This window comes from Salmo salar, chromosome ssa04 (genome assembly GCF_905237065.1).
Source record: "Salmo salar chromosome ssa04, Ssal_v3.1, whole genome shotgun sequence".
NCBI lineage: Eukaryota > Metazoa > Chordata > Actinopteri > Salmoniformes > Salmonidae > Salmo > Salmo salar.
In genome coordinates this window covers 66,990,613-67,011,566 of record NC_059445.1, presented here as the reverse complement: position 1 = coordinate 67,011,566, position 20,954 = coordinate 66,990,613, and the positions used below count along the sequence as shown (strand labels likewise).

Here is a 20,954-nt window from a genome sequence, read left to right as displayed (position 1 = left end):
GTTACTATTGAGGAAATCCCTCCTCCTTGAAACCGAAAGAAGAAGCGCTCTCCGGTTGGCCAGGGAAGGCTGGCGGTATTTCCTTCCCTGGGTTATCTGTAAAACGTGCTGCTGCTCTGTGTGAAGAGCTAACAGCTAGGTCAATACGGGAAAGGTAGACCTGGAAAAGGTGAGTGCCCGGCTTGATTTGTAACTATGCTATGGAAATGGAGACGACATTAATTAAATGTATAAACTCGTAAAAAGAATCACATTTTCTTACTCGTGTTTTCAGCTGACGTCTGACTGAGGCCAACCGGGAAACGGTGTTCATTCACTCGCTGAGTTGAGGCGGCTAGTGTTAGCATAGCAATCTGCATCAAGTGAGTATGGCAGCCATTGAATGTGGTGGTCCAAGCTGCGTTTTCGACGAATTGTTTTAAATCAAATTTAGGAAATCAACATACTTTGGGTGAATTTAAAGCAGTCTGTGTTTATATTGTGATATTTATCCTACTTGTATAGCCTTATTTGGTGAACAAAGCCGTATGAAATCAATGTGCGGCCTATCCTTTCTAACAAGCGCAGTACGCGCACTTTTTTGGACGGCACACACTGTTGCTAGCAAGCGAGCTAATTGAATGCGTTGGTCTCGGCTTAATTACACATTTACCGGTAGCAACTAATTACTGCTACTTGTAAAACATTAGCTACAGTTGTTAGTTAACGTTATGTAGTTACCAAAAAGTACATGTCTGGCTGACTAGCTAGTTACTCAAAGTCCGCCCACAAGGCCTGAGAACTAGGCCAACATTTTTCGCTGCTGGAGAGGACTTCCCACATTTATCCATAATGACAGTCCTAATACAACTGGTAAAATGGATTTACCTTGTACTCAGCATTTCGCACTTTCTGATATTGGTTCGTCACATACATTATTTAATCTGAACTATATTAGTGATTATAGGGAATGGTTTAAGAAAACATTGTGAAATGGTGTAACAAGGCACATTGCTTTAAAATCGATTTTTAAATTGGAGTATAAAAATATAAAAGCCCCAAAAGTTTGCTTTTATTAAATAAAGCGTTTTACATTCATGTGTGGCTGTAGGCAGCTTGATTTAAAAAAAAATAACAAATAAAAAAAATTCTCCAGTCATAATCCTTCTGGAGCTAGATGGATCTCTTTCCTTTCCATCGTGAGTCCAGTACACCAAGTTTTATTATACTATTATTCAGTCACTACTACGACAATTGTATAGCCAGTAATGAAGTTAATCTGTTCCTCTCTCTCCCGGCTTCAACATTCTAGCCAATGTTGGCTAGCTAGTGCTACATACAGGGTTTGAGGCAAACTTTTTTTTCACCATCATCCCAAAGTGCAATTTAAATCTTCCCACACTGAAGATGACCAGTACCAAATTAAAAAAATGTTTACTGGTAGCCTACTACTGAAATTGATAAATGGGTCTGTCAACTGAGCCAGCAATTGAAATGTAAAAGATTGCCCCTAAAAATTACAACATTGGAGTAATACTTAAATCTATTTTGCATAAATGTACACTATTAGTCTACATGTAAAAGTATAGCCCAGGTTTTATGCGTTATTGGCTATGTACAGCCTCATGTCCACAGCGACGCTTACGCGAGGGATGCGCCAGAAATGTAACCAAACTTGAGACTTTTAATTACATACATATAGGCTACACGGTCATGTTTTACAATTATAATGTAGGATAATTAACATTAATGTCTGAAGTCTTGGTTCTGTTGATGTAATTGAGGCAGAGGTTCTTCAGATCAAATGGTCACAAGCTGAAAGAAAGGCCGGTGCACATCACCCACTTTGCAATCTGAGTGAAGGCAGTTGGCATTCACAATCCTAGTCATATTAGCAACCCTTGTTGCATCTGTAGATCTCCCCTCTTTCAAAATGTTGAATGGGTATTTTAATCTCTGCCACATTGAAATTACACGTGTGTGCGGTGCCTTTTGCATTTAGGAACATTTGTCCATCGCCTACTCCTGTGTGCACATTGCTGTGCTTGTAATGTGAAGAAATAATAGTTGGTGTCAACATTTTAAGCTAAACGTTCTCATCTGTTGCATCAGCCTCATTGCTTTTTTAAATGTATTTTTATGTACAGTAGGCCTAGTTGTATGAATTTTGGATCTATCGTCCCAGGGCTGTCCTTGAGTCTGTTTGGACCGTCCCCGACTATATAGCAGACCCAGAGAGAGCACAATATTCAAGCCTCTCTTTGGAACTGTTGGTTGATTATTTCTCATTTTTTCTCCCCTGCTGTGTAGGCTCTATTAATGATTGTACATGGGACAATAACATTCCAGATAGCTCCAAATTTCAATGACTTAACCTCAAACCAACTGTAAATTGCAGAAATTCTTATACAAATATTGAAAGCGTTTGAGAACTAAAAGGTGTGCAACATGAGAATATTATAATTTACTGTATAATTTATTGACGGTCCCTGACTAGCCCCAGCGATTCAAAGTAAAACCAACTTGGCCACGGTTGCACACCAGCAACTCATGCCACCTGCGAACACGCACTCATCAAACAAACACACTGCATTTCTTAATTAACCAAATCTAAATCAGCAGACATCGGGCTGTCTGCAGCCACACATTCATTTGTTTTTTTATTTAATAAGAGGCCAAGTGCGGTTTCCCTTTAATGTTATAGCTAGCTAGCTCACTTTGATTTCGCCTCTTTGTAGCTTGTGTTGAAACTATTTCATTGTTGACAGGGTGTTCCCATAACATGAGCTTCAGGATAAATTCAATCTTTTCATAAAATGATGAGTTGGTGATTATTTCCTACCCACTTCAAAAGGCCATACTAGTTCTGAAGATCTGCATGGTGCTTCAAGGTCTGTTTGCCACTCCTCTATCTGGTTTCAGATTTTAAGATGTCCTACTCCTCATCACGAAGCTCCTCGCGCAACACTGACTGCAAGGTATATGTAGGTGACCTAGGCAACGGTGCTGCCAAGGGGGAGTTGGAGCGGGCGTTCAACTACTATGGACCTTTGCGCAGTGTCTGGGTGGCCAGGAACCCACCTGGTTTTGCCTTTGTCGAGTATGAAGATCCCAGAGATGCTGAGGATGCGACGAAGGGCATGGACGGCAAGTGAGTACACGTGCGGTTGAATTGCATACAGCAGCAGCACAGTATGGAGTGGATTCATAGGCTCAATCTATGACACTTAAACTTCAACTATTTTTTTTCAGATTATAATTTTTTTCTCAATTGTATGCCCCAAAATGCCATCTATTCTTAAACCATTGTCATGTTTCAGAGTGCTCTGTGGTGCCCGCATAAGAGTGGAGTTGTCAACGGGTATGTCTCGCAAGTCGCGCCACGACCGCCCCAGCCGCCGGCACTTCGACCCCAACGACCGCTGCTACCAATGTGGCGAGAATGGCCATTATGCATATGACTGCTATCGCTTTAGCAAGAGGGGGGGTGGCCGCCGCAGCAGGTACAGTGTAGAGGCTGTCTTCTCAAGAATGTCACTTACACTGTTATTGGAATGTCACTTTTGTTGAATGACATTCAACGACATGGTGGCTCCAAGAGAATGTACTTTTTGTGGAGGCATCATACATACTTGTCTTTAAATGCTACACCTTTCTACTGCACATATTTGATCAATGATCCTCTCCCAGGTCCCGCTCACGGTCAAGATCCAGGGGAAGGCGTTACCGCTCACGCAGCCGAAGCAACGGCCGCGACCGGTGAGTGGCTCTGTCACAAAAGGACCCCTGCAAGTTAACTATCTTTTGAAAGACTTTGTCTCTTTATTTGATCACTTATTGTTCTAGCCGAACTCGAAGATTCTGAAATTCGAAGAGACCGACCTGACTGATTCAGATTAATGTTCTCTTAATTGCTATTAATAGCTTTATGAGTTCCCTTATCTCCCTCCAGCAGGCGTTATAAATCCCCATCATACTCAAAGCGCAGAAGCAGGTAAGACTTAATCTACTGCAGTAATTGGTGAACATATTTTTCTCATTGTATTTTTTTTCTGACTTAGTTTGTATCTATCATCCCAACTACACTGCCTTCAGGAAGTGTTCACACCCCTTGATTGTTCTACGTTGTGGGATTAAAATGTATTTAATTGTCCTTTTTTTGTCAACGATCTAGACAATACTCTGTCAAAGTGGAAGGAACTTGTGGGTACACTAGCAGAATTTGATTACCAAGGTTTGAGGTTCCAAGCCTGTTCTATTAATTATATCTCTGTGTGCTGCTGCATTGTAGGGGTGTTGCCTAGGTAACTGAAGACTCATTTGCTTGTTTCAACAAGGAGCAACGAAGTTTAATCACATTGTTAAAAAATGCTAATGCATAAGTATTCAACCCCTTGAGTCAATACATTTTAGAATCACCTTTGGCAGTGATTACAGCTGAGTCTTTCTGGGTAAATCAGAGCTTTGCACACATGGATTGTCCAATTATTTATTTTAAGGATCAATGGACAAATAAACTGTCAGGTTGGTTGTTGATCATTGCTGGACAGCCATTTAAGGCTTACAAGCCGATTTTAAGTAAAAACTAGAACATTCAATTTCGTCTTGTTAACCTCTTACATCTAGACGTTCCGCTAGCGGAACACCTGCTCCAATATCCAATGATAGGCGTGGCGCGAATGACAAATTCCTCAAAAATACAAAAACTTCAATTTTTCAAACATGACTATTTCACAGCATTTTAAAGACAAGACTCTCCTTTATCTAACCACACTGTCCGATTTCAAAAAGGCTTTACAGCGAAAGCAAAACATTTAGATTATGTCAGCAGAGTACCAAGCCAGAAATAATCAGACACCCATTTTTCAAGCTAGCATATAATGTCACAAAAACCCAGAAGACAGCTAAAGGCAGCACTAACCTTTGATCTTCATCAGATGACACACCTAGGACATTATGTTATACAATACATGCATGTTTTGTTCAATCAAGTTCATATTTATATAAAAAAACAGCTTTTTACATTAGCATGTGACGTTCAGAACTAGCATACCCCCCGCAAACATCCGGTGAATTTACTAAATTACTCACGATAAACGTTCACAAAAAGCATAACAATTATTTTAAGAATTATAGATACAGAACTCCTCTATGCACTCGATATGTCCGATTTTAAAATAGCTTTTCGGTGAAAGCACATTTTGCAATATTCTAAGTACATAGCCCAGCCATCACGGGCTAGCTATTTAGACACCCGGCAAGTTTAGCCTTCACCAAAATCAGATTTACTATTATAAAAGTTTGATTACCTTTCTGTCTTCGTCAGAATGCACTCCCAGGACTGCTACTTCAATAACAAATGTTGGTTTGGTCCAAAATAATCCATCGTTATATCCGAATAGCGGCGTTTTGTTCGTGCGTCCCAGACACTATCCGAAATGGTAAATCAGGGTTGTGCGCATGGCGCAATTCGTGACAAAAAATGTCTAAATATTCCATTACCATACTTCGAAGCATGTCAACCGCTGTTTAAAATCAGTTTTTATGCAATTTATCTTGTAAAAAAGCGATAATATTCCGACCGGGAATCTCCTTTTCGGCAAACAGAGGAAAAATCACAAAGACGGGGGCGGCCAGGGCACGCGCCTAAGCCCACAGTCCCTTGATCGGCCACTTGAGAAAGGCGATAATGTGTTTCAGCCTGGGGCTGGGATGACGACATTCAGGTTTTTCCCGGGCTCTGAGCGCCCATGGAAGACGTAGGAAGTGTCACGTTAGAGCAGAGATCCTTTGTAAAAGATAGAGATGGCAAAGAAGTTCAAGAAATGGTCAGACAGGCCACTTCCTGTAAAGGAATCTCTCAGGTTTTGACCTGCCATTTGAGTTCTGTTATACTCACAGACACCATTCAAACAGTTTTAGAAACTTTGGAGTGTTTTCTATCCAAAGCCAATAATTATATGCATATTCTAGTTACTGGGCAGGAGTAGTAACCAGATTAAATCGGGTACGTTTTTTTATCCAGCCGTGAAAATACTGCCCCCTAGCCATAACAGGTTAAGCAATTGTTTTAGGTTATTGTCCTGCTGAAAGGTGAATTAGTCTCCCAGTGTCTGTTGGAAAGCAGACAAACAGGTTTTCTGCTAGAATTTTGCCTGTGCTTAGCTCTTACATTTATTTGTATCCTTTAAAAAAAACTCAATAGTCCTTGCCGATGACAAGCATACCCATAACATGATGCAGCCACCACCATGCTTCAAAATATGAGGTGGTACTCCCTGTTGAGTTGGATTCGTCCCGACGATAACGCTTTGTTTTCAGTACATGAAGTTAATTTCTCTGCCACGTCTTTTGCAAGTTTTACTTTAGTGCCTTATTGTTAACCTCTATGGGCTAGGTGGGACGCTAGCGTCCCCCCCGTGGTGCACTCCATCAACAGCAGGTGCATTTCAAGAGCGGCAAATTTGAAACCAAATAAATGTCAAAATTCAAATTTTTCAAACATACAACTATCTTACACCCTTTGAAAGATAAACATCTCCTTAATCTAACCACGTTGTCCGATTTCAAAAAGGTTTTACGGCGAAAGCATAAAGTTAGATTATGTTAGGGGAGTACATTGACAATAGCTGTGTGTAATGTTTTGTCAATTCAAAGACAGGGTCACCAAAACCATAAAACCAGCTAAAATGATGCACTAACCTTTTACAATCTCCATCAGATGACACTCCTAGGACATTATGTTAGACAATGCATGCATTTTTAGTTCTATCAAGTTCATATTTATATCCAAAAACAGCGTTTACTATGGCATTGATGTTGAGGAAATCGTTTCCCTCCAATAACCGGCAGTCAAGTCAGCACCACAAATTAAATAATTAAAATTAGAAAACATTGGTAAAATATTATATTGTCATTTAAAGAATTATAGATTTACATCTCTTGAACGCAATCAACTTGCCAGATTTAAAAATAACCTTACTGGGAAATCACACTTTGCAATAATCTGAGCACTGCGCCCAGAAAAATACACGTTGCGATACAGACTAGCCGCCATGTTGGGGAGATCTAAAATCGAAAATACTATGTAAATAATCCATTACCTTTGATTCTCTTCATCAGATGTCACTTCCAGGTATCACAGGTCCATAACGAATGTAGTTTTGTTCAAAAAAGCTCATCATTTATGTCCAAAAATCTCCGTCTTGTTAGCACATGATCTAAGCCAGCCGGACTTCACTTCATGAACAAGGGGAAAAAATATATTTACGTTCGTTCAAACATGTCAAACGTTGTATAGCATAAATCATTAGGGCCTTTTTTAACCAGAACATGAATAATATTCAAGGTGGACGAATGCATACTCTTTTATAACGTATTGGAACGAGGGTACCCAACATGAACTCGCGCGCCAGAGTCTAATCGGCCATCACCGTTCCATGGCTCTTGTTCGGTCAGATCTCACAGTAAAAGACTCAAAACACTTTGTAAAGGCTGGTGACATCTAGTGGAAGCAATAGGAAGTGCCAAAATATTCCTCAGCCCCTGTGTTTTTCAATGGCATAGGTTTAAAGGTAATACAACACATCAGATATCCACTTCCTGTCAGAATCTGTCTCAGGGTTTTGCCTGCCAAATGAGTTCTGTTATACTCACAGACACCATTCAAACAGTTTTAGAAACTTTAGGGTGTTTTCTATCCATATATAATAAGTATATGCATATTCTAGTTACTGGGTAGGATTAGTAACCAGATTCAATCGGGTACGTTTTTTTATCCAGCCGTGAAAATACTGCCCCCTAGCCCCAACAGGTTAACATGATGCATGTTTTGGAATATTTTTATTTTGTGTAGGCTTCCTTTTCACTGTCCATTAGGATAGTATTGTGGAGTAACTACAATGTTGTTGATCCATCCTCAGTTTTTGCCTATCACAACCATAAAACTCAACTGTTTGGCATCATGGTGAAATCCCTGAGTGGTTTCCTTCCTCTCTGTCAACTAAGTTAGGAAGGCCGCATGTATCTTTGTAGTGACTGGGTGTATTGATACACCATCTAAAGTGTAATTAAGGACTTCTCCATGCTCAACGGGTTATTCAATGTCTGCTTTATTTTTTATTTTTTTAACATTGTCCATCTACCAATAGGTGCCCTTTGCGAGGTATTGGAAAGACTCCTTGGTCTTTGTGGTTGAATCTGTTTAAAATTCTATGCTATTATATATATCTTTATTTTTTTTTTTTTTTTTTTTACACAGCTGAGGTAGTCATTTAAGAGAAATGGTTAACACTATAATTTCACAGTGAGTCCATGCAATATATTATGTGAATTGTTAACCACTTTTTTTTAAGAACCTATTTAGGCTTGCCATTAACAGGGTTGAATACCTATTGACTCAATACTTGAATTTTTTTATTAATAATAAAAACATGATTCCACTTTGACATGGGGTATTGTGTGTAGGTCAGAGATACAATCGCAATTTTATCCATATTCAATTCAGGCTGTAACACAAAGTGGATAAAGTCAAGGGGTTTGAAGGCACTATAGGCACCCTACCCTTAGTTTGCTTATAGTGGATAGAGCAGCTTTTGAATAGATGACATGATGACGCTGAGGGTATTGTCTTTGCACAGTAGATCTGGGTCCCCAGCACGTTCCAAGTCCAGAAGTCCAGTGCGCAGGTCGTCCAGAAGTCCAGTGCGCAGGTCGTCCAGAAGTCCAGTGCGCAGGTCGTCCAGAAGTCCAGTGCGCAGAGCAGCAAGGTAAGGCTCACATACACGATAGTCAGTATTGAGGTGGTCTTTCAACATGGTAGGCCCATCGTCCAGCTCTTACTGAGACAGATTATGCAACTGAAAGTAATGACTGATAAAAAATTGATTGTAAGTGGTACTTTCATTTTGTGTAGTCTCGCCACTGCCCCTTCTAAGTGGTTTTCATCAATGTTGAAAACCAACCTATATTGCACCCAAGGCTGTACTGTCATGGCAGAGGCAGCTTACTGGTGAAATCTATTCCTTGGGAGAATAATACAGACTTTGGCACGGTTTAAAGTAGACCTAATCTACAATCTGACTAGAAGACCTGGTAATTGCTATATGTTGAATGTATGCCAATAACCAAGTTTCCATTCAACTATTTTTGTGAGTAAAGTACCTGTTGGATAAACAACAAAACCCTAAAGTTGTTAAATGTCGGCAAAACAAAATACGCTAGACGGGTGGGTAATTTTTTTTGTTGGTGATTAGATTATGCGGTGAATTGAGGTGTAAACAATTTCTTGTGCAATTGTTTCATTGTTTTATGGGCACATACAGGGTTGCAGGTGTGATTGCAGGGTACAATGAAAATATTAGGCTTTGCGCTCCAACATGCAGGACTAGTGAAATAAAATAATGAAAATGGTTATAAAATGAACTATATAAATAACACTACATTATAAATAACACTATACATAATAACAACTGAGGCAGTGTTGAATAAGTGTCCATTGGGATGGAGGCAGAGTAAACGCTGTTGGTGGGGTGGAATGACCATAAGGGGAGCAGGAGAGAGATGTCCATGGTGGGGGAGCTGACTAGTGGTGGCTATTCAGCTGCCTTGTTCAGGGGCAGAATGACAGAGTTTTACATTGCAGCTCTGGGATTCGATGTCGCAACCTTTGGGTTACTAGTCCAACGCTCTAACCACTAGGCTACCTAGAAAGGGTTGAGGGAGGGGGGGGAAAGCGACATGTATGATAGTGGACATCTTGAAGCAGTTGGGTATAGAGTAGAGGTAGACTGATTATGATTTATTTATATATATATAGTAATAATGACAATTACAACAATACTGAATGAACACTTATTTTAACTTACCGTAAATTCCGGACTATAAGCCACAACTTTTTTTCCCAGGCTTTGAACCTCGCAGCTTAAACAATGACATGGCTAATATATGGATTTTTCCCGCTTTCAATTTTTTTCTTCTTCAAAAAAACACTTTCTGTGACGTGCTCAGTTTTTTGGCGGCATGAAGCTTTCATTAGACTAATGAAATTGCCGAACGGGTTTAGGTCAAACTTTTTTGTTTACTGTTTAGATTAAATCGAGCGCTCTCAAACTTCCCATCATTCTGATTACGGTACTCATTTTGTCACCCTCATCATGGCAAAGACACGGAGAAATGCATATGATGCAGCTTTCAAGTTGAAGGCGATTTGATCTGGCTGTTGGAAAAGGAAATAGATCTGCTGCACGGGAGCTTGGTCTTAATGAGTCGATGATAAGACGGAAACAGCAGCGTGAGGAATTGACTCAGTGCAAAAAGACAACTAAAGCTTACTGCTAATCATAATTTTTTGTTACAAGCCGTGTTTCGTTAAAGCCTGTGTAAAGGTCATTTGTTTCAATGTACCGGTAGGCACCTGCGGCTTATAGACATAAGCGGCTTATTTATGTTCAAAATAATATATATTTTTTTAAATTATATTCGGGTGCGCTTAATAGTCCGGAAATTACGGTAATATAATACATGAATAAAATCAATTTAGTCTCAAACAATGAATTATGTTTGGTTTAAATAATGCAAAAACAGTGTTGGAGAAGAAAGTAGAAGTGCAATATGTGCCATGTGAAAAAGCTAACGTTTAAGTTCCTTGCTCAGAACATGAGAACATATGAAAGCTGGTGGTTCCTTTTAACATGAGTCTTCAATATTCCCAGGTAAGAAGTTTTAGGTTGTAGTTATTATAGGACTTTCTCTCTACCATTTGTATTTCATATACCTTTGACTATTGGATGTTCTTATAGGCACTATAGTATTGCCAGCTTAATCTTGGGGGTTGATAGGCTTGAAGTCATAAACAGCGCAATGCTTGAAGCACAGCGAGAGCTGCTGGCAAACGCTGGAAAGTGCTGTTTGAACGAATGCTTACGAGCCTGCTGCTTCCTACCACCGCTCAGACTGCTCTATCATATCATAGACTTAATTATAATATAATAAACACATAGAAATACGAGCCTATGGTCATTAGTATGGTCAAATCCAGAAAACATTTCAAAAATAAAATGTTTATTCTTTCAGTGAAATATGGAACCCATTCCGTATTTTATCGAATGGGTGGCATCCCTAAGTCTAAATATTGCTGTTACATTGCACAACCTTCAATGTTATGTAATAATTATGTAAAATTCTGGCAAATTAATTACGATCTTTGTTAGGAAGAAATGGTCTCCACACAGTTTGCAATGAGCCAGGCGGCCCAAACTGCTGCATATACCCTGACTCTGCTTGCACAGAACGCAAGAGAAGTAGCACAATTTCCCTTGTTAAAATGAATTCATGTTAGCAGGCAATATTAACTAAATATGCAGGTTAAAAAAATATGTTTGTGTATTGATTTTAATAAAGGCATTGAGGTTTGTGGTTAGGTACACTGGTGCAACGACAGTGCTTTTTTTTTGCGAATGCGCTTGTTAAATCATCACCCGTTTGGCAAAGTAGGCTGTGATTCGATGATAAATTAACATGCACCGCATTGATTATATGCAACGCAGGACAAGCTAGATAACTACACATGGTTGATATTACTAGTTTAACTAGTGATTATGTTTAGATTCATAGTTTTTTTTAAAGTTTAATGCTAGCTAGCAACTTACCTTGGCTCCTTACTGCACTCGTGTAACAGGTGGTCAGCCTGCCACGCAGTCTCCTCGTGGAGTGCAATGTAATCTGCATCCAAAAATGCAGATTACCGATTGTTAATTTGAAATCAGCCCTGATTAATCGGTCGACCTCTATTATAGAGGCCTGAGCTAGGGGGAGATTGAAAATGTCAGAACTTAACAGCCAGCTGGTCTACACATGCTGAGGGCACGGCTAGAGATGCCATCTGGGCTGGCAGCCTTGCTAAGGTTAACACGTTTTGAAAGACTTCTGTCCTCAGGAGAGACTGAGTATGTAGCCCACGTTTTCAACGGGGGCTCTCCTCGGCAGCTCAGGGTCATTATGCTCAGATCTTGAGAAAAATATGTTTACCTTGTGTGGTAGGGGGGCATTGGTGACTGATGTGGCTGGCTTTCTTTTTGTAATCTGTGTTAGAAGTCCCTGCCACATACGCCTTGTATCCGACCCGTTGAATTGCTCCTCCACTTTGTCTCTACTTGTTTCGCCATGATCAATCTGCGTAAGTCAATTATTGTCCTTGGTCACCTTGCTCTATCAATCGATGGTTTTAGATTCAGGTACGTTTTGAAAGATCCTATCGGTAAACATTAACTAAGCATTTTGTTTTTTTATGGATCCGGTGATTGAGTCTGCATATTCGTTGACATCTCCAGAGGCAACCCGGAACATATTCCAGTCCACGTGATCAAAACAGTCTTGGAGCGTGAATTCTGATTGGTCGGACCAACGCTGTACCGACCTGATCACTGGAACTTCCCTCTAGAGTCTTTGTAAGCGGGGAGAAGCAAGATGAAGTCATGGTCGGATTTTCCGAAAGGACCTTATATCTGTGTCAAAGGTGTGTAGCAATGGTTGAGTAGAATTTCTGTGAGTTACAGTCGGTGTTGGTAATAATTTGGGAGCACGGTTTTCAGATGACTTTTATTAAAGTCGCCTGCAACCGTTTACTCTGCCTCCGGGAATGCAGTCTCCAGTTTGTTCAGGGTCCAATGAAGACCTTTGAGAGCCTTTTTGGTGTTGGCTTTGGGCGAGATCTACACACCAATGTCGATTAATCCTGGTGAACTCTCTCAAAGATAAAAAGGACAGCATTTTATGACCAAGTATTCCAAGTCGGCGGAGCAGAAACTCAAGTTCCTGTAAGTTTCCACCGACGCACCATGTGTTGGTCATAAAGCAGAGCCCACCGCTGTTGCCAGAGAACCCGCTTCCTATCTGCTCAAAACGGTAAAACCTGCTGGTTGTATATCATCTGTCTGGATGTCGGAGGAAAGCAAAGCCTCAGGGGGGGAAAAAAGTGTTGCAGGATCTGATGTCCCACTCATTGGAAGGAGATCCTTGCTCTGAGTTTGTAAAGTTTGGTCATTAACCTCTTACATCTAGACGTTCCGCTAGCGGAACACCTGCTCCAATATCCAATGATGGGCGTGGCGCGAAATACAAACTCCTCTAAAATCCGAAAACGTCCATTTTTCAAACATATGACTATTTTACAGCATTTTAAAGACAAGACTCACGTTAATCTAACCACACTGTCCGATTTCAAAAAGGCTTTACAACAAAAGCAAAACATTAGATTATGTCAGCAGAGTACCCAGCCAGAAATAATCAGACACCCATTTTTCAAGCTAGCATATGTCACAAAAAACAAAACCACAGCTAAATGCAGCACTAACCTTTGATCTTCATCAGATGACAACCCTAGGACATTATGTTATACAATACATGCATGTTTTGTTCAATCAAGTTCATATTTATATAAAAAACCAGCTTTTTTACATTAGCATGTGACGTTCAGAACTAGCATACCCCCCGCAAACATCCGGTGAATTTACTAAATTACTCACGATAAACGTTCACAAAAAGCATAATTATTTTAAGAATTATAGATACAGAACTCCTCTATGCACTCGATATGTCCGATTTTTAAAATAGCTTTTCGGTGAAAGCACATTTTGCAATATTCTCAGTAGATCGGCTAACCATTTAGACACCGACCAAGTTTAGCCCTGACCAAACTCCGATTTACTATTAGAAAAGTTTGATTACCTTTGGTGTTCTTCGTCAGAATGCACTCCCAGGACTGCTACTTCAATAACAAATGTTGGTTTGGTTCAAAATAATCCATAGTTATGTTCAAACAGCGGTGTTTTGTTCGTGCGTTCAAGACACTATCCGAAGTGTAAATAAGGGTCACGAGCATGGCGCATTTCGTGACAAAAGATTTCTAAATATTCCATTACCGTACTTCGAAGCATGTCAACCGCTTTTTAAAATCAATTTTTATGCAATTTTTCTCGTAAAAAAGCGATAATATTCCGACTGGGAATCTGCGTTTAGGTAAACAGACGAAAGAAAACAAAGCATGGGGTCGACGCGGGCACGCGCCTGAGTCTCACAGTACTGTAACCAGCCACTACCCAAACGCGCTACTTTTTTTCAGCCAGAGCCTGCAAAGCCACGATTCAGCTTTTTGCTGCCTTCTGAGAGCCCATGGGAGCTGTAGGAAGTGTCACGTAACAGCAGAGATCCTCTGTAATGGATAGAGATGGGCAAGAAATTGTCACAGGGCACTTCCTGCATGGAATCTTCTCAGGTTTTGGCCTGCCATATGAGTTCTGTTATAGTCACAGACACCATTCAAACAGTTTTAGAAACTTTGGAGTGTTTTCCATCCAAAGCTAATAATTATATGCATATTCTAGTTTCTGGGCAGGAGTCATAATCAGATTAAATCGGGTACGTTTTTTATCCGGCTGTGAAAATACTGCCCCCTAGCCATAACAGGTTAATGATTGAACATGGGTGAGTAGTATAATCAAATCAAAGTCTATTTCTCACATGCACCGAATACAACGGGTGTAGACCTTACAGTGAAATGCTTACTTACAAGCCCTAACCAACAGTGCAATTTTTAAGTAAAAAATAGGTATTAGGTAAATGAGATGTAGAGAAAGAAAACAGTGAAAGGCTTTATACAGGTGGTACAGTCTGTCTGGGGGCACCGGTTAGTTGGGCTAATTGAGGTAATATGTACATGTTGGTATAGATGATAAACAAAGTAGCAGCAGCGTAAAAGAGGGGTTGGCGGGACACAATGCAAATAGTCCGGGTAACCATTTGATTACCTGTTCAGGAGTGTTATGGCTTGGGGGTAAAAGTTGTTGAGAAGCCTTTTGGTCCTAGACTTGGTGTTTCTGGTACCGCTTGCTATGCGGAAGCAGAGAGAACAGAATGGCTGGTGTCTTTGACAATTTTTAGGGCCTTCTTCTGACACCGCCTGGTATAGAGGTCCTGGATGGCAGGCAGCTTAGCCCCACTGATGTGCTGGGCCGTAAGCACTAACCTCTGGTGCCTTGCGGTCGGAGGCCGAGCAGTTGCCATACCAGGCAGTGATGCAATCAGTCAGGATGCTCTCTGGTGCAGCTGTAGAACCTTTAGAAGATCTGAAGACCCATGCCAAATCTTTTCAGTCTCCTGAGGGGGAATAGGTTTTGTCGTGCCCTCTTCACGACTGTCTTGGTGTGTTTGGACCATGTTAGTTTGTTGGTGATGTGGACACCAAGGAACTTGAAGCTTTCAACCTGCTCCACTGCAGCCCCGTCGATGAGAATGGGGGCGCTCGGTCCTCCTTTTCCTGTAGTCCACAATCATCTCCTTTGTCTTGATTACGTTGACGGATAGGTTGTTATTCTGGCACCACCCGGCCAGGTCTCAGACCTCCCTATAGGCTCTTGTCGGTGATCAGGCCTACCACTGTTGTGTTGCCTGCAAACTTAATTATGGTGTTGGAGTCGTGCTTGGTCATGCAGTCGTGGGTGAACAGGGAGTACAGGAGGGGACTGAGCACGCACCCCTGAGGGGTCTAGTGTTGCGGATCAGCGTAGCAAGTGTGTTGCTACCTACCCTGACCACCTGGGGGCGGCCCGTCAGGAAGTCCAGGATCCAGTTGCAGAGGGAGGTGTTTAGTCCCAGGGTCCTTAGCTTAGTGATGAGCTTTGAGGGCATTATGGTGTTGAACGCTGAGCTGTGGTCAATTAACCTCTCTAGGGCAGGCGGGACGAATTCATCCCACCTACGTAACAGCCAGTTGAATCCTGTGGCGCGATTTTCAAATACCTTAAAAATCCTATTACTTCAATTTCTCAAACATATGACTATTTTACAGCTATTTAAAGACAAGACTCTCGTTAATCTAACCACACTGTCGATTTCAAAAAGGCTTTACAACGAAAGCAAAACATTAGATTATGTCAGCAGAGTACCAAGCCAGAAATAATCAGACACCCATTTTTCAAGCTAGCATATAATGTCACAAAAACCCAGAAGACAGCTAAATGCAGCACTAACCTTTGATCTTCATCAGATGACACACCTAGGACATTGAACAAAACATGCATGTATTGTATAACAATCAAGTTCATATTTATATCAAAAACCAGCTTTTTACATTAGCATGTGACGTTCAGAACTAGCATACCCCCCCGCAAACTTCCGGCGAATTTACTAAATTACTCACGATAAACGTTCACAAAAAGCATAACAATTATTTTAAGAATTATAGATACATTACTCTTCTATGCACTCGATATGTCCGATTTTAAAATAGCTTTTCGGTGAAAGCACATTTTGCAATATTCTTAGTACATAGCCCAGCCATCACGGGCTAGCTATTTAGACACCCGGCAAGTTTAGCCTTCACCAAAATCAGATTTACTATAAGAAAAATGGTCTTCCCTTTCCTGTTCTTCATCAGAATGCACTCCCAGGACTTCTACTTCAATAACAAATGTAGGTTTGGTCCAAAATAATCCATAGTTATGTTCCAACAGCGACGTTTTGTTCGTGCGTTCTAGACACTATCCCAATGGTAAATAACGGTCGCACGCACGGCGCATTTCGTGACAAAAGATTTCTAAATATTTCATTACCGTACTTCGAAGCATGTCAACCGCTGTTTAAAATCAATTTTTATGCCATTTTTCTCGTAAAAAAAGCGATAATATTCCGACCGGGAATCTGCAATTAGATAAACAGCCGAAGGAAAATATATCACTGGGTCGAATCGGGCACGCGCCTAATTCCATTGTCCTCTGATGGGCCACTTGGCAAAGGCGATTATGTGTTTCAGCCTGAGGCTGCCTCGTCATCGTTCAGGTTTTTCCCGGGCTCTGAGAACCTATTGGAGCCGTAGGAAATGTCACGTTACAGCTAAGATCCTGACTCTTCAATAAACAGAAGCAAGAACAACAACACCTTGTCAGACAGGCCACTTCCTGCATGAAACCTTCTCAGGTTTTTGCCTGCCAAATGAGTTCTGTTATACTCACAGACACCATTCAAACAGTTTTAGAAACTTTAGGTGGTTTCTATTCATATGTAATAAGTATATACATATTCTAGTTACTGGGTAGGAGTGGTAACCAGATTAAATCGGGTACGTTTTTTTATCCGGCGGTGTAAATACTGCCCCCTAGCCCCAACAGGTTAATAATCTGTAATGGAAGACTGGTTGCCCAGCATTTTAGTGAGATTAAGACCCTGCCACGTCTGCGCCTCCGTCAGGCGTCTTTTCTGCCTACTCTCCGGTAGGACTCCCAAGCACCTCGGCTCCTCGCCAAAGAAGCTAGTCTATTGTTCTGTTGTCTTAGGGATTTCTGGGAGGTCAGGTGGACGGTGAGTACCCAGCGATTCGTATTCCAAAAGTTCTACCCGTGTGTGTTTCGTGCATTACTAAACTAAGGAAATTTGACAAACACTAGAAAAAACTACGAAACCTGAGATGTTTCATTGAAGCTCAAGGCACCCTCTTAGCCATTGTTGATAGAATAACAATGTTCCGGCAGTGTGGCGTGGTCCTCACTTAGACTTAAAAAAAGCGTGCACACTATATTTGGCTACAGTTTCAATAAATTGTGGTTAACCTCTCTAGGGTATGTGGGACGAAATCGTCCCACCTACTCAACAGCCAGTGGAATCCCGTGGCGCGATATTCAAATACCTTAGAAATGCTATTACTTCAATTTCTCAAACATATGACTATTTTACACCATTTTAAAGACAAGACTCTCGTTAATCTAACCACACTGTCCTATTTCAAAAGGCTTTACAACGAAAGCAAAACATTAGATTGTCAGCAGAGTACCCAGCCAGAAATAATCACACCCATTTTTCAAGCTAGCATATAATGTCACATAAACCCAAACCATAGCTAAATGCAGCACTAACCTTTGATCTTCATCAGATGACACTCCTAGGACATTATGTTATACAATACATGCATGTTTTGTTCAATCAAGTTCATATTTATATCAAAAAACAGCTTTTTACATTAGCATGTGACGTTCAGAACTAGCATACCCACCGCAAACTTCCAGTGAATTTACTAAATTACTCACGATAAACGTTAACAAAAAACATAATTATTTAAGAATTATAGATAGACCTCATTTATGCAATCGCTATGTCCGATTTTAAAATAGCTTTTCGGCAAAAGCACATTTTGCAATATTCTGAGTAGATAGCTCACCATCACGGGCTAGCTATTTTGACACCCACCAAGTTTGGCCCTCACCAAACTCCGATTTACTATAAGAAAAATTGGATTACCTTTGCTGTTCTTCGTCAGAATGCACTCCCAGGACTTCTACTTCAATAACAAATGTTGGTTTGGTTCAAAATAATCCATAGTTATGTTCAAATATCCTCTGTTTTGTTCGTGCGTTCAAGACACTATCCGAAGGGTGACGCGCCCGACGTGTTTCGTGACAGATTTCTAAATATTCCATTACCGTACTTCGAAGCATTGTTCTCTGATCGACCACTATCCAAATGCGCTACTGTTTTTCAGCAATGGGCTGCAAAGTCATCATTCAACGTTCTGCCGCCTTCTGAGAGCCTATGGGAGCCGTTGGAAGTGTCACGTTACAGCAGAGATCCTCAGTTTTCAATAAAGAGAGTGTAGAAGGCCAAGAAATGGTCAGAGAGGGCACTTCCTGTAAGGAATCTTCAGGTTTTTGCCTGCCATATGAGTTCTGTTATAGTCACAGACACCATTCAAACAGTTTTAGAAACTTTAGGATGTTTTCTATCCAAATCAAACAATTATATGCATATTCTAGTTTCTGGGCAGTAGTAATAACCAGATTAAATTGGGTACGTTTTTTTATCCGGCCGTGCAAATACTGCCCCCTACCCTAGAGAGGTTAACTTCACAAGGTGGATGAAAGTGCATCGTGATAATCTTGATGCTCCTTTCCAATAGATGGGTCATCTGTGTTTGGCTGCCAATTGACCACTACAAATTATCTTGCTCTTATCCATAATCTCATGTAGCCTACCCTCTGCACTGTATCTGTAAACTGTTTGCTAGAGTGCATGTCAAGACCAGTGTGCATTTGTTTATCGCAGACTTTTTGTGCAAAAACCATTTGACAAAGTGAAAAAAAAATGGGCTGGATTTATTGTTTTTTTCAGTAAATGAAAGTTTTCAGAAAATTCACATAAGCTCTGACAAAGGCCGTGAGGCCGATACGTAAACTCATTAAATATCAGTGATGCTATCAAGAGCAGTGTGCGGTTTCCTTTTTCCTTCATCCTGTTTCAACTGTTGCCATGCACCTGCAAAAAGATTGCTCAGATGAGCGAGTGCCTTTTGAATTTAGTAAATGAAAGTTGACAGTGCACTAAAAAAGCACTGTCATTATGCACAGCCTTTTATTCACAAGAAGCCAGTTTTATGACAACACCTGTTGGTAAAATGCCAATATTATATTTGCTTAAATCTTTGACAAATTGATGGGAACCTAGCTAGTGCTTGAAGTGGAATGAAATTGGGTGCCAGTACAAAAAATGACCAGTATTGCAATGAGGATTTAGTCCCCTCCTTGCCTACTGACCACCATGCTGTTTCCTCTGCAGTCGCTCCCGATCTCGCTCCCGTTCCGTGTCCCGCCCCAGGGCGCGCAGCGTCTCCAGATCTCGCTCTCGGTCCAAGTCCCGCTCAGCCACCACCAAGAGGGACAGGTATTGAACTTCAATCTTCACACCCCTACACATTTGTTTTCTGTCATGTGGCACTGACGTAAGACTATTTTTATTCATGCATGTGGCACTGGAGACGGTTAAATTCAACTGGTCAAAATGCGTCACCTGTCTAAACTGGTTTTCCCATCTTCTGCACTAGCGATGTAGTCTTTTTCCAGCTTTTATCCCAGATTACTTGCTATTGTGTAGTAATTGGGAATTCCAGATGCTCGTTCAACTTTCAGTCTCAACCATTTTTGGCCCCTGTATCTAAACACAATGATATTTTCAATTTGGATTAGTGGTTTGAGTGCTGTGCACTATGCTGAAGGAATAGCTATGCTAATGTTCTTGCTTTGTTTCGAAGGTCGTGCTCCACTGAAAATGCTAACGGTCTTCATCCCTTGTTTTAGTCGATCCAGGTCTACGAGCCAGAGGAAAAGCCCCACTCCTGATGCCGACTGACCATGGGGGTGAGACCGCTCCCTGCCCTCTCCTGTTCCGCTGTCCCTGTTTGCCTCGGGGCTTGAAGCCATTTTACACCATTGTCTATGTATTTGATTTCTTTCTCCTCCTGTCATTTTTTTATTTATCCCTTGCTTTTCATCCTCTGGTTTTGGCATTATTTCATCTGTATGTACAAAGGATTCCCAAACTCCTTTTTCCATCATGTACATTTCAATGGCTCGTTTTACAGTATTTTTTATTTGTTTTTGCTTTCTGTGCGTTTAACTCCAGTTTGTCTGTGTCCCAACATTTTAAGCTAAATGATTTGGGGTTTTATTTCATTTTCAATGTAAATGGCGGGATCTTTTTAATAAAATTAATCTTTACACTTATGTTAGTGATCTAATTCATGGTCCAAGTGGTTTTAACTGCTCACCATTGACTCAGATGTATTTTAAAACTTGGATGTAATTTTTCAATTAAATAAATTGTCTAATTGGGATCAGAATCATTATGAATCACATTTAAACAATAGCTGATGTCAGCGTATTTAGTAGTTGGATTAAATTTTCAGAAACTATGCAGACAGTTCAAAAAGAACATGTTCAAATTGAAGGCTAATTGTTTAATTGAGATTTACATTGTTTAGGCTTGATTTCAATGTATAGTATTTTTGTAACCTATTTTTAAAGTACATTTCTAAATCATTTGTATAATTTTGGGGTGGCAGGTAGCCTAGTGGTGTGAGCATTGGGCCAGTAATCGAAGGTTGCTAGATCGAATCCCCGAGCTGACAAGGTAAAATTCTGTTCTGCCCCTGAACAAGG

At 40.7% G+C, this 20,954-nt stretch overlaps 1 protein-coding gene across 8 annotated transcripts; it reads left to right on the top strand.

Annotated features, from left to right (window-relative positions):
• Positions 1-20,519, top strand: LOC106603690 (serine/arginine-rich splicing factor 7). 8 transcript variants are annotated; one of them, XM_014197668.2, is made up of 9 exons: positions 2-169; positions 275-362; positions 2,902-3,130; positions 3,300-3,482; positions 3,670-3,738; positions 3,935-3,973; positions 8,622-8,747; positions 19,576-19,680; positions 20,094-20,519. In XM_014197668.2, the coding sequence occupies exons 3-9, from the start codon at positions 2,910-2,912 to the stop codon at positions 20,143-20,145; spliced, it is 795 nt and encodes a 264-aa protein (XP_014053143.1). In that variant the 5' UTR covers positions 2-169; positions 275-362; positions 2,902-2,909; the 3' UTR covers positions 20,146-20,519. The 8 variants fall into 8 exon arrangements, with proteins under 8 accessions (XP_014053147.1, XP_014053143.1, XP_014053142.1 ...); XM_014197667.2 differs by having other exon boundaries at positions 8,619-8,747; XM_014197666.2 differs by having other exon boundaries at positions 3,932-3,973.
• Positions 20,520-20,954: the final 435 nt, after the last annotated feature.